This window comes from Ictidomys tridecemlineatus, chromosome 10, assembly GCF_052094955.1.
Source record: "Ictidomys tridecemlineatus isolate mIctTri1 chromosome 10, mIctTri1.hap1, whole genome shotgun sequence".
NCBI lineage: Eukaryota > Metazoa > Chordata > Mammalia > Rodentia > Sciuridae > Ictidomys > Ictidomys tridecemlineatus.
The window spans coordinates 130,120,767-130,133,576 of NC_135486.1; the positions used below are offsets into that span (position 1 = coordinate 130,120,767).

At 35.2% G+C, this 12,810-nt stretch overlaps 1 protein-coding gene across 1 annotated transcript in view; it reads right to left on the reverse strand.

Annotated features, from left to right (window-relative positions):
* Positions 1 to 11: 11 nt before the first annotated feature.
* The window catches only part of Uqcrc2 (ubiquinol-cytochrome c reductase core protein 2), a 20,879-nt gene continuing 8,080 nt past the window's right edge, over positions 12 to 12,810 (reverse strand). The window contains exons 8-14 of the mRNA XM_005323733.4: positions 11,581 to 11,638; positions 9,457 to 9,552; positions 8,736 to 8,935; positions 6,666 to 6,746; positions 4,582 to 4,658; positions 2,142 to 2,295; positions 12 to 257 (exon numbers count right to left, since the gene is read on the reverse strand). Coding sequence (XP_005323790.2) covers positions 168 to 257; positions 2,142 to 2,295; positions 4,582 to 4,658; positions 6,666 to 6,746; positions 8,736 to 8,935; positions 9,457 to 9,552; positions 11,581 to 11,638 — 756 coding nt within the window. The 3' untranslated portion in view covers positions 12 to 167. The remainder of the gene's footprint in view (positions 258 to 2,141; positions 2,296 to 4,581; positions 4,659 to 6,665; positions 6,747 to 8,735; positions 8,936 to 9,456; positions 9,553 to 11,580; positions 11,639 to 12,810) is intronic.

Here is a 12,810-nt window from a genome sequence, read left to right on the forward strand (position 1 = left end):
AATGCAAGAAAAACATTTAAGCAGAATGTTTTATTGACTCCATTAATTATGTTTTATGATATTTTACTTAGTTGAGAAAAACAAGATAAATTATAGACTTTTGACTTTCATGTGTCTGCTGCTCTGGGATGAGAAAATGTTCTGTGCTCTCCCTTGCAGTTTGTGCTTCAGTGTTTCAACTCGTCAACAAAAGGGGTATGTCCCAAATTTCCACTTGCTGCCATTGACTTCTGGCCAGAAACAAATTTCTTTGCAGCCTTTAAATAAAACAAAAGAAGACAGAAAATTAAAAGAAATAATAATGTACCGTCAAGTAGATAAACTTTTGCCATACTACTTTGCCATTTCAAGAGTTTATAGATAGAACATTTTAAGCCAGCAATTCTATAATAGCCTCTTGTGAGAATAAGCTATGAGAAGGCTAGTGCTTCATTTAATTTGGAACAATGTGGAGGAAAAGTTAAGCTTTTTTTTTTTTTTTTTTTTTAGTATTTTTATTAGTTGTAGATGGACCTTTATTTTTTTATTTATACGTGGTGCTGAGAATAGAACCCAGGGCCTCACACATGCTAGGTCTACTACTAAGCCACAACCCTAGCCCTTGGCTGTTCTTTTGAATATGAATATTCCATCGAAAATTGACCCAGTGAGCAAGAGCAGTGATCTAGATAACAGAGTAGTTAGGGGGATGAGGAAAACCTCACTGACATTGCAAAACAGGGCAGAGTGACTTCAGGCAGGGTTGTGCTTGCTTCTATATTAAAACAGCAAATAGTCTGGATCTATCAAAATATAGTTAAAATCAAACTTATATTGATAACTGAACTAAGCATTTTATTATTTTTTATATATATACTTTTTAGTTGTAGATGGACACAATACCTTTATTTATTTTGATGTGGGGCTAAAGATCGAACCCAGCGCCTCACACGTGCTAGGCAAGTGCTCTACCACTGAGTTACAACTCCAGCCTTCCTTAATTTTCTTTTCTTTTTTTAAAAAAATATTTTTAGTTGTAGATGGACACACATTTTATTTTATTTATTTTTATGTGGTGTTAAGGCTTGAACTCAGTGCCTCACATGTGCAAGTACTACAAACACAGTCCCATCCTCTTTAGTTTTCTTTATGCCACTATTTCAGATTCAAAGCCTAGTTATTTATATTTAGGTTAAGTGCAGTGAAAGTCAGGTCTAGGTATAGCAGCAGCTCCCCCAGCCTTGTCCCGATTATCTCAGGCCAGCTTTCCTAATGGAGGAGAGATGGTGAGGGAGGCAGTTGGGCTGCAGACTCTTGAATGTAAGATGAGGTCAGCCACTTAGCAGAGTATGTAATGATGAACTTGGGGGCAAGTGAATGAAGTTAAGAGTTATTATCTTAAGGTAAACAAACTTCTCTGTCTCTTTAAAAAATAGATTATTTTAGATAGTTGGGACATTTACAAAAAAAAAAAAAAAAAGGAGTCAACATTTCTTAATGTAGAAAAACATGGGAAAACCCAATGACTTTAGATATATGCTGTAGCTCTTGTGCTCTTTAGGCATTCTAGAGAATACAAAGAAGTATGAGACATAGTCTAGACATAATCCTAGCCCTCAAAACACAGTCTTATGTGTGGGGGAAAAATGCCAAAAGTGGGAGAAGGTCTTAGGCTAAAAAGAATAAAGAAAATCTTGAAATGCTGGATGATGGAAGGACTGGCAGGATGGAGTTTGTTTCTTTCTTATTTTTTTAAAAAAATCTTCATTTAATTAATTTATTTTTATGTGGATCGAATCCAGGGCCTCACACATGTTAGGTGAGTGCTCTGCCGCTGAGCCACAACTCTAGCCCTTGTTTATTCCTTAGTTGTTATTTTTCACTACTATTTAGGCCAGATCCTATGAGACAGTATTTGACTCTTCCTGACCTACAGATTTTAAAATGGTTTAACCTAATGATAATTTATTTGAACAAGGAAGATACACATAGGTCTGAGTTGACAAGGAAGCTATCTGCAGATTTGACGATAAGCCCCTGTGTAGTAGGTAGTGAGGCATGAGAACAACATAGAACAACATAAGAAGCTTATGCATTTCTTCTGAAATTGATCATTAAGGTTACATTTTCTCATGTTACACCATAAAATTTCATTTGCTTACATTTATGACATCATTGGTAGCTACAGAGTCAATTTGCTGAAGGAGTGTGTTTGGTGGTATGTAAGAACCAGCAACTAGAGCTTGGCATCCAACTTCATCTAGGAAGCCTGCAGAAGACTCCACTGACATTAGGTATCCAGCTTTCAGCTTGTTCCTGTTGGTAAAAGGCAGAAGTCAATTTTATAAAGCAAGGCAATTTAAAAGTATATAGCTCAAACTCTGCAATGTTTTTTAAATTAATTAACTGATTTAAATTGGGTATACATGACAGCAGAATGCATTCTGATTCATTGTACACAAATTAAGCACAACTTTTCATTTCTGATTGTACACAATGTAGCGTCGCACCATATGTGCAGTCATACATGAACCTAGGGTAATAATGTTGCTCACTTCACCATCTTTCCTGCCCCCCATACCTTCTCCCTTCCACTTCCTCCCCTTTGCGCAATCAAAGTTCTACAGTGTTTTTGGTAAATATTAACAGCTAAGGCCTCCATTCTATAAATTTCTTCCGTCCAATGAATACTTTATCATTTACTATTTGGAAAACTTTCAATATAAAACTGTACTGAAAACTCAACAGATTGCCTTTTCCTGGTGTGTCTATGTGTGTCTGTGTGTACCAGGGTTTGAACTCAGGGGCATTTTTATTTAGACACAGGGTCTGAGTTGCTGAGTGCATCGCTTTTGCTGAACTCGCCATCTTCCTGCCTCAGCCTCCCAGAGCTGCTGGGATTACAGGCATGCATTACCTTTTGATTTTGGACTAGAACTTAGATCTAGGTAAAACTATACGTGAAATAACTCCTGCCTTCTGCTACATTTTTAGTGATAATCCAAGTATTTACACTAAAGAAAATTATCTACCTATGCAGGTTCATTTAGCAGAATTTTGTGCTCAATACACACACACACACACACACACACACACACTCTCTCTCTCTCTCTCTCTCTCTCTCTCTCCTCCCCCAACCCCCAAGTGCTAATTCTATGCCAGGATTTGCCTCAGTGAGGGTAAAGCAGGATGCAGAAGGCAGGTGGGGAAGGATGGTACAGTCCTGAGAGCCCAAGAAGCTTAAGTATGAACACAAAAGCATCAAATTGAAACAAAACAAGACAAAATCCAATTTATAATTCTCTAAAAAATGAACTATTATTCCATGGTATTCAATAAGGTAGTTGAGTTATTTAAACCACAAACAAACTATCATCCTTTGGCACTCTACAGCAAGACTTCCATCTAAATTTAATCACAATCTAATGCAGCAATTTAAGCAAATTGTCAGTTTAATTAAAAAAGGATTTAACCTGCAATAAACTTTACCAAGAGGTTATTAGTTTGTCCCTTCAGGACTGACACTTTACTTTCACTCTTTGCTATAGGAAGACTAAAAACCTTATAAGAAAAAATATCAATTCCATCAAAAAGACAGAAAACATATCTTGGCAATAATAACCAAAATTTTATTTTGTATAAAATATCATACTTTGTAAGAACCATGCTACAATACAATTTTGTAATATGTTGCATAACGAAACTAATAACAACAGTAACAGAAATGAGTAAAGGCTATTCCATCCTGGGTTAGAATTTACCCTGACACACTTGAGTTGCAGGCTTCACATCCTGAAAATGTCCTAAGTAGATGGAGTCAGAATACAATGTCTTCACTGTTAAACAAAAGTGCAGGGTGTTTTCCAATTTTTCTGTCAGTTTTAAAGTGCTGAAGTATAATACATTAGGAGTTAAAGTGCTGAAGTACTAATACTTTAGGAGTTTTGTTTTTTGACACTTTCAATCTGGATAGTGGAAATTTAAAAATCATGTATTCGTCTTTCTTATTCAAAACAAAACAAAAAAATCAGATGTTTTTCAAGAAACCCAGTTGGGAATCTCTACCTAGAAAGTACAGTGGTCCCTTGGCATCTGTGGGCTATTTATCCTAGGACCCCCATGCATACCAGTGCTCAAGTCACTTACATAAAATGGCACAGTATCTGCATATAACCTATGCACAACCTCCCATATACTTAAATTACTTAAAGAGGAATTATTTCTGTTTCTTTTCATTTGTAATTTTCATATTTTTACAATAAATATAATATTTAATTAGAATCAAAAGATATAAATACAATGTTAACAATTATGTTTAAAACGCAGAGTCAAGAAAATAAGCAAAATGTTAACAATTACATCTCTCGGTGATGGAATATGGTTGTGTTTCTCTTTTATTATTTACTTATTTTTGTGCTGCTGGAAATCAAACCTAGGCCTCACCTATGGTAAGGTAAGCAAATGCTCTTCCACTGACCTACATCCCCAGTTTTCCCTTTCCCCTTTAATACTTTTCTGTATTCCTCATTCCTTATAAGTATGTTATATCATTATAACTGAAAAAGAAAAACAACTTTCAAAGTAGTTAATATGGAAACTTACTTGGCAGCCTGGAGATCTGCATTGGAAAGGTTTCCTTGGGCAATTGTTTTTACTTGGTTATAGGCAGCCTTGATGACCTAAGACACATAAGTAAGAGTTGGACATCCCTGGCCAGTGCCAGAGTCTCCAGAGGCAAGCAAATGTTCCTCTACTGAGGCAAAAACACAAGATAGAGGGTTAGTTCTCATAAACAGTACAGGGTCCATTTGGAATTCTGTAGTTGCTATATGTTCCTTAAAGCAACCATTTGTGCAAATGATAGTATCTAAGCATCCAAACTTCATACAAAATTTAAGTGACAGACAGCAGAAAATGAAGTATCTCTAATAAAATTTCTAAACTCTCATGACATCATGCTTTTAAAATTGCTATCTCTTAATATTAACTGAGCAGAAATTAGTAATCTAATTAAATAGTCAATCTATAAGGCTTATCCATACTTGGAATGTCAAAGTCAAGAAAGATTCAAGTTCTAGTGATGTGGGTGCTTGGTAAATACTTGATGAACAAATACATTTTAAAAATCTGGCCCATGATTTTCTTCATCCCAGCCCTTGTAGCATTCCAGGCCTGCTACTTATTGTTCCCAGCATCACCTAAATTCCAGGACTTTCATTTCCCTTTCACATTAATTACCCATTTTTATAGCCATGCCCACACATAACCTAGACCTGTCTTATCTCTGAAATCCCCAATTCCAAAGACTTCCAGCCTCAGTCTTTACTCTTCCACTTTCTCAAGATCATGTGCCTTATTTTTCTACTTTCAATCAGGCCCCTTTCTCTTCTTTATCTGGCCTAGATCTATGAATCCTCCCTTCACTCACTCTTGAATGTTCCCAACTCTTGTGCTATCTTCTTCCTACTTCTAACCTGTCCACCTTGCTGGATTCCAATCTGGGATTAATCCTACTCCTGCCTCCCCAATTTTTCCATTAGGATAAAAAATGCTAATGAAGAATAAAAGATAAAACAGACCTGGTTGATTGTACTATGAATTCATGGGCACTTCAAGATACCTACCTATACTACCCTTGCTGCCCATACTTTGTGCATCTTGCCATTCATTTGTCCCAAGCCTCATTACTTTCTTTGAAACTTAGCCTCTTGCCTTATGATGGAGGTTCTTCCTCATCTTCTGACAACATCTCCCAACATTAGTCTTGATTTCCTAGGCTCAATACATCCATTGCATTCTGGATCCCACTTGTTCTTACTTTCTCAGACTTGAGCCAGTTGTCATTTTTTAACTCATATTTGCTCCAATCTTTCTTTATCAATGTCCCATTTTTTCAGTATAAACTCTCCCAAAATGGCCAGCTACAAGTCTTAAGAAGCTCCACCTACCTGCACCAATCTCTCACTTGTTACTTTTCAATCATTCCTTAATCACTGTAAATTTTGGTTCACTTTCACTCCTCTGGGGAAATTGATATAATCACCAATAACGATCCAGTTTGTTAAAACTATCATTCCTTAATCACTGTAAATTTTGGTTCACTTCTACTCCTCTGGGGAAACTGATATAATCACCAATAACGATCTAGTTTGTTAAAACTATAAGACCTCTCTGTGGTAACAAAAGGGACGCTAACCTATCAGTGGATCAAAATGGTATCAACCATTCTCTTCTTCCTGGCCTCCAAATATAATGGTTTCTCTTCTTTTTCTTCCTGTTTTCCTGGCCTTTTTTCCTTAGTCATTTGCCCTATATAGATGGTGTTTCCCAGAATTTGAGTTTTGGCTTTCTTCTCCTACAAGTAAAAGCACCCATAACCCTGACTTTAGCACAATCTCTATCAGAAAATACACATCTTGGCTTGACTTTTCTAGGGTTCTCATATCCAGATATTTCAGAGTCAACTCATTGCCACTTGTCCAAATAGAACCAGAACATCAAGGAGGCATTTCCCCATTTTTCTGGAAGTATTAATATACATTTAAACATTTTCCTCATAGCAGATACATTTCAATGGTTTCACACTGAGAAATGCTGACAGACCATTCAAACATTCCATATTTTAACTGAACACATGCTAATGATGGGAAAAAAAAATTCTAAGAATTAATGAATTGGAAACTTACATCTCCAGCAGCTGCAGCCTGGGAGACAGTGTAAATTCCAAAGAGACCAGAATCCAAGTAACTGGCATTGAATGCACAAACCTGAAATACAATGAAACTTTCAGAGCTCCCCCACCCCTCATTTAAATCTTTCTAAAATGACTGCTCATTTTCCTTTTTGCTGGGTATTTTATAAACTTCTTTTGATGAACAAAGGATAATTCAAACATTTTATTATAACATAGATACAGTATAGTCAAATGGTATAGAATGGTATAGATCATTAGACCTGTTTTTTTTTTTTCCTCTCTTGCTGTTGGTAGTGACTTTTTCATCAATTTGCTTTCACTTCTCCTACACACTAAGGTCAAAGAGTTACAGAAAAATTATATAGATTTCCAAGGTGGCAAAAAGTTCAGCCTCTGGATAATAGGGATATTGCTGACCAAAGTGTGAGCGGAATTTAGAGCTCCTTAAGGGGATCCTGATTGACCAACACAAGGTTTCACAGTGTTCATTTGGACCATTTACATTAAAAAAAAAAAGTTGTTATTTAAAAAATACAGACTTTCAGATTCCTATACAAGATACAGTCCTACGTAGGTAGCTTAGGAGGCAGATTTTTAACAAGTATGCCAGATGACTCTTAGGTACATTAAAGTTTGAAAACCACTGGCTCAGATCATGTAAAACATAAGAAGAAACTCATTTCAAATGGTTTGAAAAAAAAATTCTGGTCAAAATCTAAAGTAGGAATTTCTATTAAATTATATAATTGAATTTGGAATAAATTCTAGCTACGCAAAGCCATCAGTAACATTCAATAGTGAAAAATAAAGCATTAAGAAAACGGTAGACAGGGCTGGGGATGTGGCTCAAGTGGTAGCGCGCTCGCCTGGCACTTGTGCGGCCCGGGTTTGATTGTCAGCACCAAATATAAACAAAGATGTGTCCGCTGAAAACTAAAAAATAAATATTAAGAATTCTCTGTCTCTTTAAATAATAAAAAAAAAGAAAACGGTAGACAGTGAATGATGAAATATAATATAGAGAAAATTTAAAAAGCAAAATTTAACTTAGGACTACTTTAAGATAATGGTTTTTAAACTGTGCTCCAGGGAACCCTGAGGCTCTGTACAGAAGATTCAAAAGATTTCAGCCAAGTAAGTCTTCAAAATTTCTTTAAAAGTTAAACCTTTTGTGCATTGCAGCTGGGAAATCATATAGGGAAAAAGGTCTCTCTGCTAAAACAATAACAACTAAAATCCAAACAAGTTTAAAAACTACCACTCAAAGTAAAATAGACAAATAAAAAACAGAAAAATGCTAATTTAAATTTCCATCATTAAGTGTCAAATGGCCAAAGACTTTACTAAATAAAGCACAAGTCTTCATGTTCCATATACTATATTGGAAACTATGACCAATGTTCATTCCTATAATTTAGTTTGTTATCTTTTATATGTATACTACCAAAACTCATGAAGGATATTACACTGGGCAAACAATGCTCATTCATTAATTAATACTTTGTTGGTTGGTATTTTATATTCTCCTGATGTATCATTATTTTTAAAGCTTTAATACTTTCCTGTCATAAAAGAGTGTATTCTAAAGTAACATGAACCTTTTGTTATGATTAAAGCTCTCATTTTTTTTCTTTTAATTTAATTTTAAACTGGAGGGATGGGTCTGTAAACAATTTCTTGGTATACATCTTGCTCACTTGATTGGAAAACAAAAAGAGTAGTGAAATTCAGAGAGTAGCAACCGGAACATAAGAGAAACAATAATATCTAGAAAGAAACATTAGTTAGAATCTAGGGATACATATACTATCTAAAACTTTATCATAAAGGGAACTTGTGTGACTTTCTAACTTCTAAGCATGCAATTCCTCTTTCTACATTAGGATTAAAAATAATAAGTTTTTGATAGACCCATTAATGTACCAAAAACAAGCCTAGTTGTCACTTCAACTGCACAAATATTTTATGTGTTCGTCTCAAATTTTAAGAGTAGAAGATCAGGATTACAACATAAATACTGAGTCTCTGGGAACAAGAAAGATTATCAACTTTTCAGACTTACATCAAATGGCTGGTGATTTCCTTTGGCAACAGCCTGGTACAAGACGCTAGTGGCATTGCTGCCCCTCTTGACATGCGGTCCAGCACCAAGGACATGCTGAAGAACACTGAATGCACGTGCTTCTGCACTTCCTATAGCAGCACTTTCTGCTACAATAGCAGCATGGACAAGACTGTCTCCATTTTGTTCTCGAATTTCACCTTGGGCCAAGTAAGAAGAGGGTGAGAGGAAAATGGCTTGGTCACCATTGGGGTTTTTTTTGGTGGTAGGGAGTACCAGGGGCCAAACCTATAGGCGCTTTACCACTGAGCCACAACCCCAGCCCTTTTTATTTTTTGAGACAAGTTGCTCAAAAAGTTGCTGAGGCTGGCTTTGAACTTGTAATCCTCTTGCCTCATTCATTGAGTCACTGGTATTACAGGCATGTGCCACCATGCTCAGCACCATTGGTTTTATTCTTCAATATCTTCTATAACACAGTATTAACCCACTAAGATTATGCTTTTCCCGGGCCCTATTTTTTCCTTGGTCCTATATTTTCCCCATGACACCCTACTCCAACACACACAAAACATGTTAAGGCTAAATACCTAAGTCATCTAATTATTTCCTTCTGTGTTGAAATGGTTTGGTAGTAAATAATCAAGTCTATTCCACCCCAACGTGCTGTTCTACCAGTGAAACGTCCTTCTGATAAACCATAGTAGAAGAGAATGCTCACCTCCACGGTAAGTGGCCTTTGCACCAGGTGAACCAAGCCCAGCCCTTATGTTGAGAAACTGTTCAGCAACCTGCTTTAAAACAGGATGACTTACACCTGTTTGAACAAAAACAAAAACAAAGCTAGAACCAGAATTTCTAAAACATCTGTTTTTCTGTTTTAACATAAGTGATTATAAAATTTAAAAATAGGCTTTCTTTCTACTGCAATGCCATTCTTCCATATATCCATTTACAATTTAATATTAACTATTTACTATCATATTCATCTGAATTTTTTTCTATGTGGTTATATTCGTATACTTTGATTTTTATTTTTGGTGCTGGGGATCAAACCCAGGGCATCATGCATGCTAAGCACGTGCTCTACCACTGAACTATACCCCTGCCCCTCTTTTTTTCTGATTAGTCCATATTATTCATTTAAGGTCATACAAAATGCCATTCTATGGGTATACCATCATTTCTTTAATCAATCCCTTTTCAGTGGACAATTAGCATGTTTCTAGTAGTTGGATGCTTCAAAGGACGTTATTAAAAGAGTGAAAAGAGGGGCTGGGGATGTGGCTCAAGTGGTAGCGCGCTTGCCTGGCGTACTAAAAAATAAATTTAAAAAAAATTCTCTCTCTCTTTAAAAAAAAGAGTGAAAAGATAACCCATGGAATAAAATAAAATATATGCAAAAATTATTTGCATTCAAAATACATAAAGGATCTTTATAACTCATGAATAAAGAAAATAAACAATCTGATTAAAAAATGGGCAAACAACTTGAGCAGACATTTCTCCAAAGAAGTTATGCACATGGCCAAAAAGGGCATAGAAAGATGTCATCTGTCATTAGGGAAATGCAAATTTAAACCACAATTACCACTAAAATGGTCATAATCAAAAAGACAGTAGATGCTGGTGAGAATGTAGAGAAATCAGAACTCTGGAAAACTGCTGGTAGGAATGTAAAATCACACAACTAATTTGGACAATAACTCACACAGTTTCTCAAACTGTTAAATAGAGTTACCATATATGTCCTGAAAACTAGTACCTTAAGAAAAACTTAATATATCAATGTTAAGTTTTCACAATTGCTAAAAGGTGGAAATGTCCTAAATGTCAATGAATATATAAACAAAATGAAGTAATGGAATATTTGTCAGCCATAAAAAAGGAACACTGATACATGCTACAATATGGATGGACCTTGAAAGAAGCCTGTTACACAAGGTTACCTACTATATAATTCCATTTATATGAAATGTCCAGAGGGCATTCTATGAAGACAGAAGGTAGATTAACAGATACCAGAAGCAGGATGGTGGGAATGGGAAGGACTGCTCATGGGCATGGGGTTTCTTTGGAGATGATGAAAATACTCTGAAATTAGACAGTGGTAACAGCTGCACAAAATTATCTGAATTTACTAAAAGCTATAGAACTGAACACTTTAAAATCCATATTTTAACAATATTCTCATGTAAACATTTTATAGTTGAACAAGTATTTCTGTAAGACAAATTATTATTTTTTTTTTTTTTCTTGACACAGGGTCTTGCTATGTTGCCTAGGCTGTCCTTGAATTTGAGATCCTCATGCCTCAGCCTCCCAAGTAGCTGGAATTACATGTGTACACCTGGCTCTTAGGACAATTCTTATACTGCCACTAAAAATTTTGATACTGCTCTGATTACTACTGAGCAGTATCAACCTTTTAATTTTTGATGTTCTCACAGATTAAAATGTTTATTTAGTGAGGGTGACTATGTTTTAAAACAACTGGCTCTACCCTGGCCACTTTAAGCATGAACTGTCTGTTTACACCCTTTGCCTATTTTTCTTTTAAGTTGTACTTCTTCTTACAAGATAGTTTGTAAATGTTCTTTGCTGTTACAGAAACGCATCCTTGTTACAGGTTTTACAAATACTGTAAAGAATATAAAGCAAATGGTTTACAAAGTTAAATAATGGATTGTGCTTTCACAAATAAATGACTAGCAATTAAAATTTGATTATATATACCTGTTTGACAAATATAGAAATTTTAAAATTTTGTTCTAGATTCACAGAATTACAGTTTAAAGGACTGTCCTTAGGGAAGCAAACTGACATACAGTAATTCCCAACTTACCAAGCCCAATCAAAGCCATTCTTGTGCTTGTAAAATGGTTCTGAACGAAGTGATGTAACTGAGAAAGTTAAAAACTCTTATTAGATTTTATTGGTATAAACATAGAAAATTGTAAATACATACAAGTGCAGTTCAGCAGAAGATAAATACCCAGACATAAATGCTGCTGAAATGAACTACAAAGGACTTAGTTATAAAAACTATTGCTTAAAATAATTGAAATTGTGATTAGGTTGCACAACTCTATAATCATGAAAACTACTGATAGGTATATATACTTTAAATAGGTAGAATTACATACCTATCAAAAAAGCCATTAATAAAAAGGAATGAAAAGAAATTAAGAGTATACATTGATCTGAAATTGAAAAAAATGGAAGTAAATTTATGATTTTTTATTATCATAAGGTTTAAGCCATACATTAGATTACTGTGTGTTTCTATAGGTAGTAATAAAGCATTGTAAATATTTTATGGCTGATCTACTAATAGAGTTCTATCACTATACCCTTCTTGTCCACCTTGAAGCCAATCTCAGCAAACTTTTCTTGCTGTGAGGTCACTGTTAACATGAAGGTTTCCAATCTGAACTATTATAGAATTACCTAGGAGAACTTTCAAGGTCCTCTCACTTCCACCCAATTTCAGAGGCCCATATTACAGACTGATATGATAGATTTGATAAAGAATCTTAGAATCTTTATTAAAAGTAACCAACTATGGGCTGGGGTTATAGCTCAGTGGTAGAGTGCTTGCCTAGCAAGTGTGGAGCCCTGGGTTCGATCCTCAGCACCATATAAAGATAAATAAAATAAATAAAGGTATTGCATCCATTAAAAAAAAAAAAAAAAAGTAGCCAACTAGCCATCCATCTAATCAACTACTCTGGTGATCTGAGGATCAATAAGATGTAGGAATCATAGTTTTTATTATTATTTTTGATTCAAAATGTGCAAAATTAGGGGTAAAACATGTATTCTTAATCCCTCCAGGAGTCTAAAAATTGGTTCTTGTGGGTTAGAAACAAACAAACTTACCCATTTTATATACAAAGTACAGGTATACATCCAAATGCATAAGCAGATATACAGTGTATGTGTGGTATTAAAAATTATAGGGGCTGGGGTTGTGGCTCAGTAGTAGAGCACTTGCCTAGCACGTATGAGGCCCTGGGTTCAATTCTCAGTATTGTATATAAATAAATAAAACAAAGGTGACAACTAAAAAATA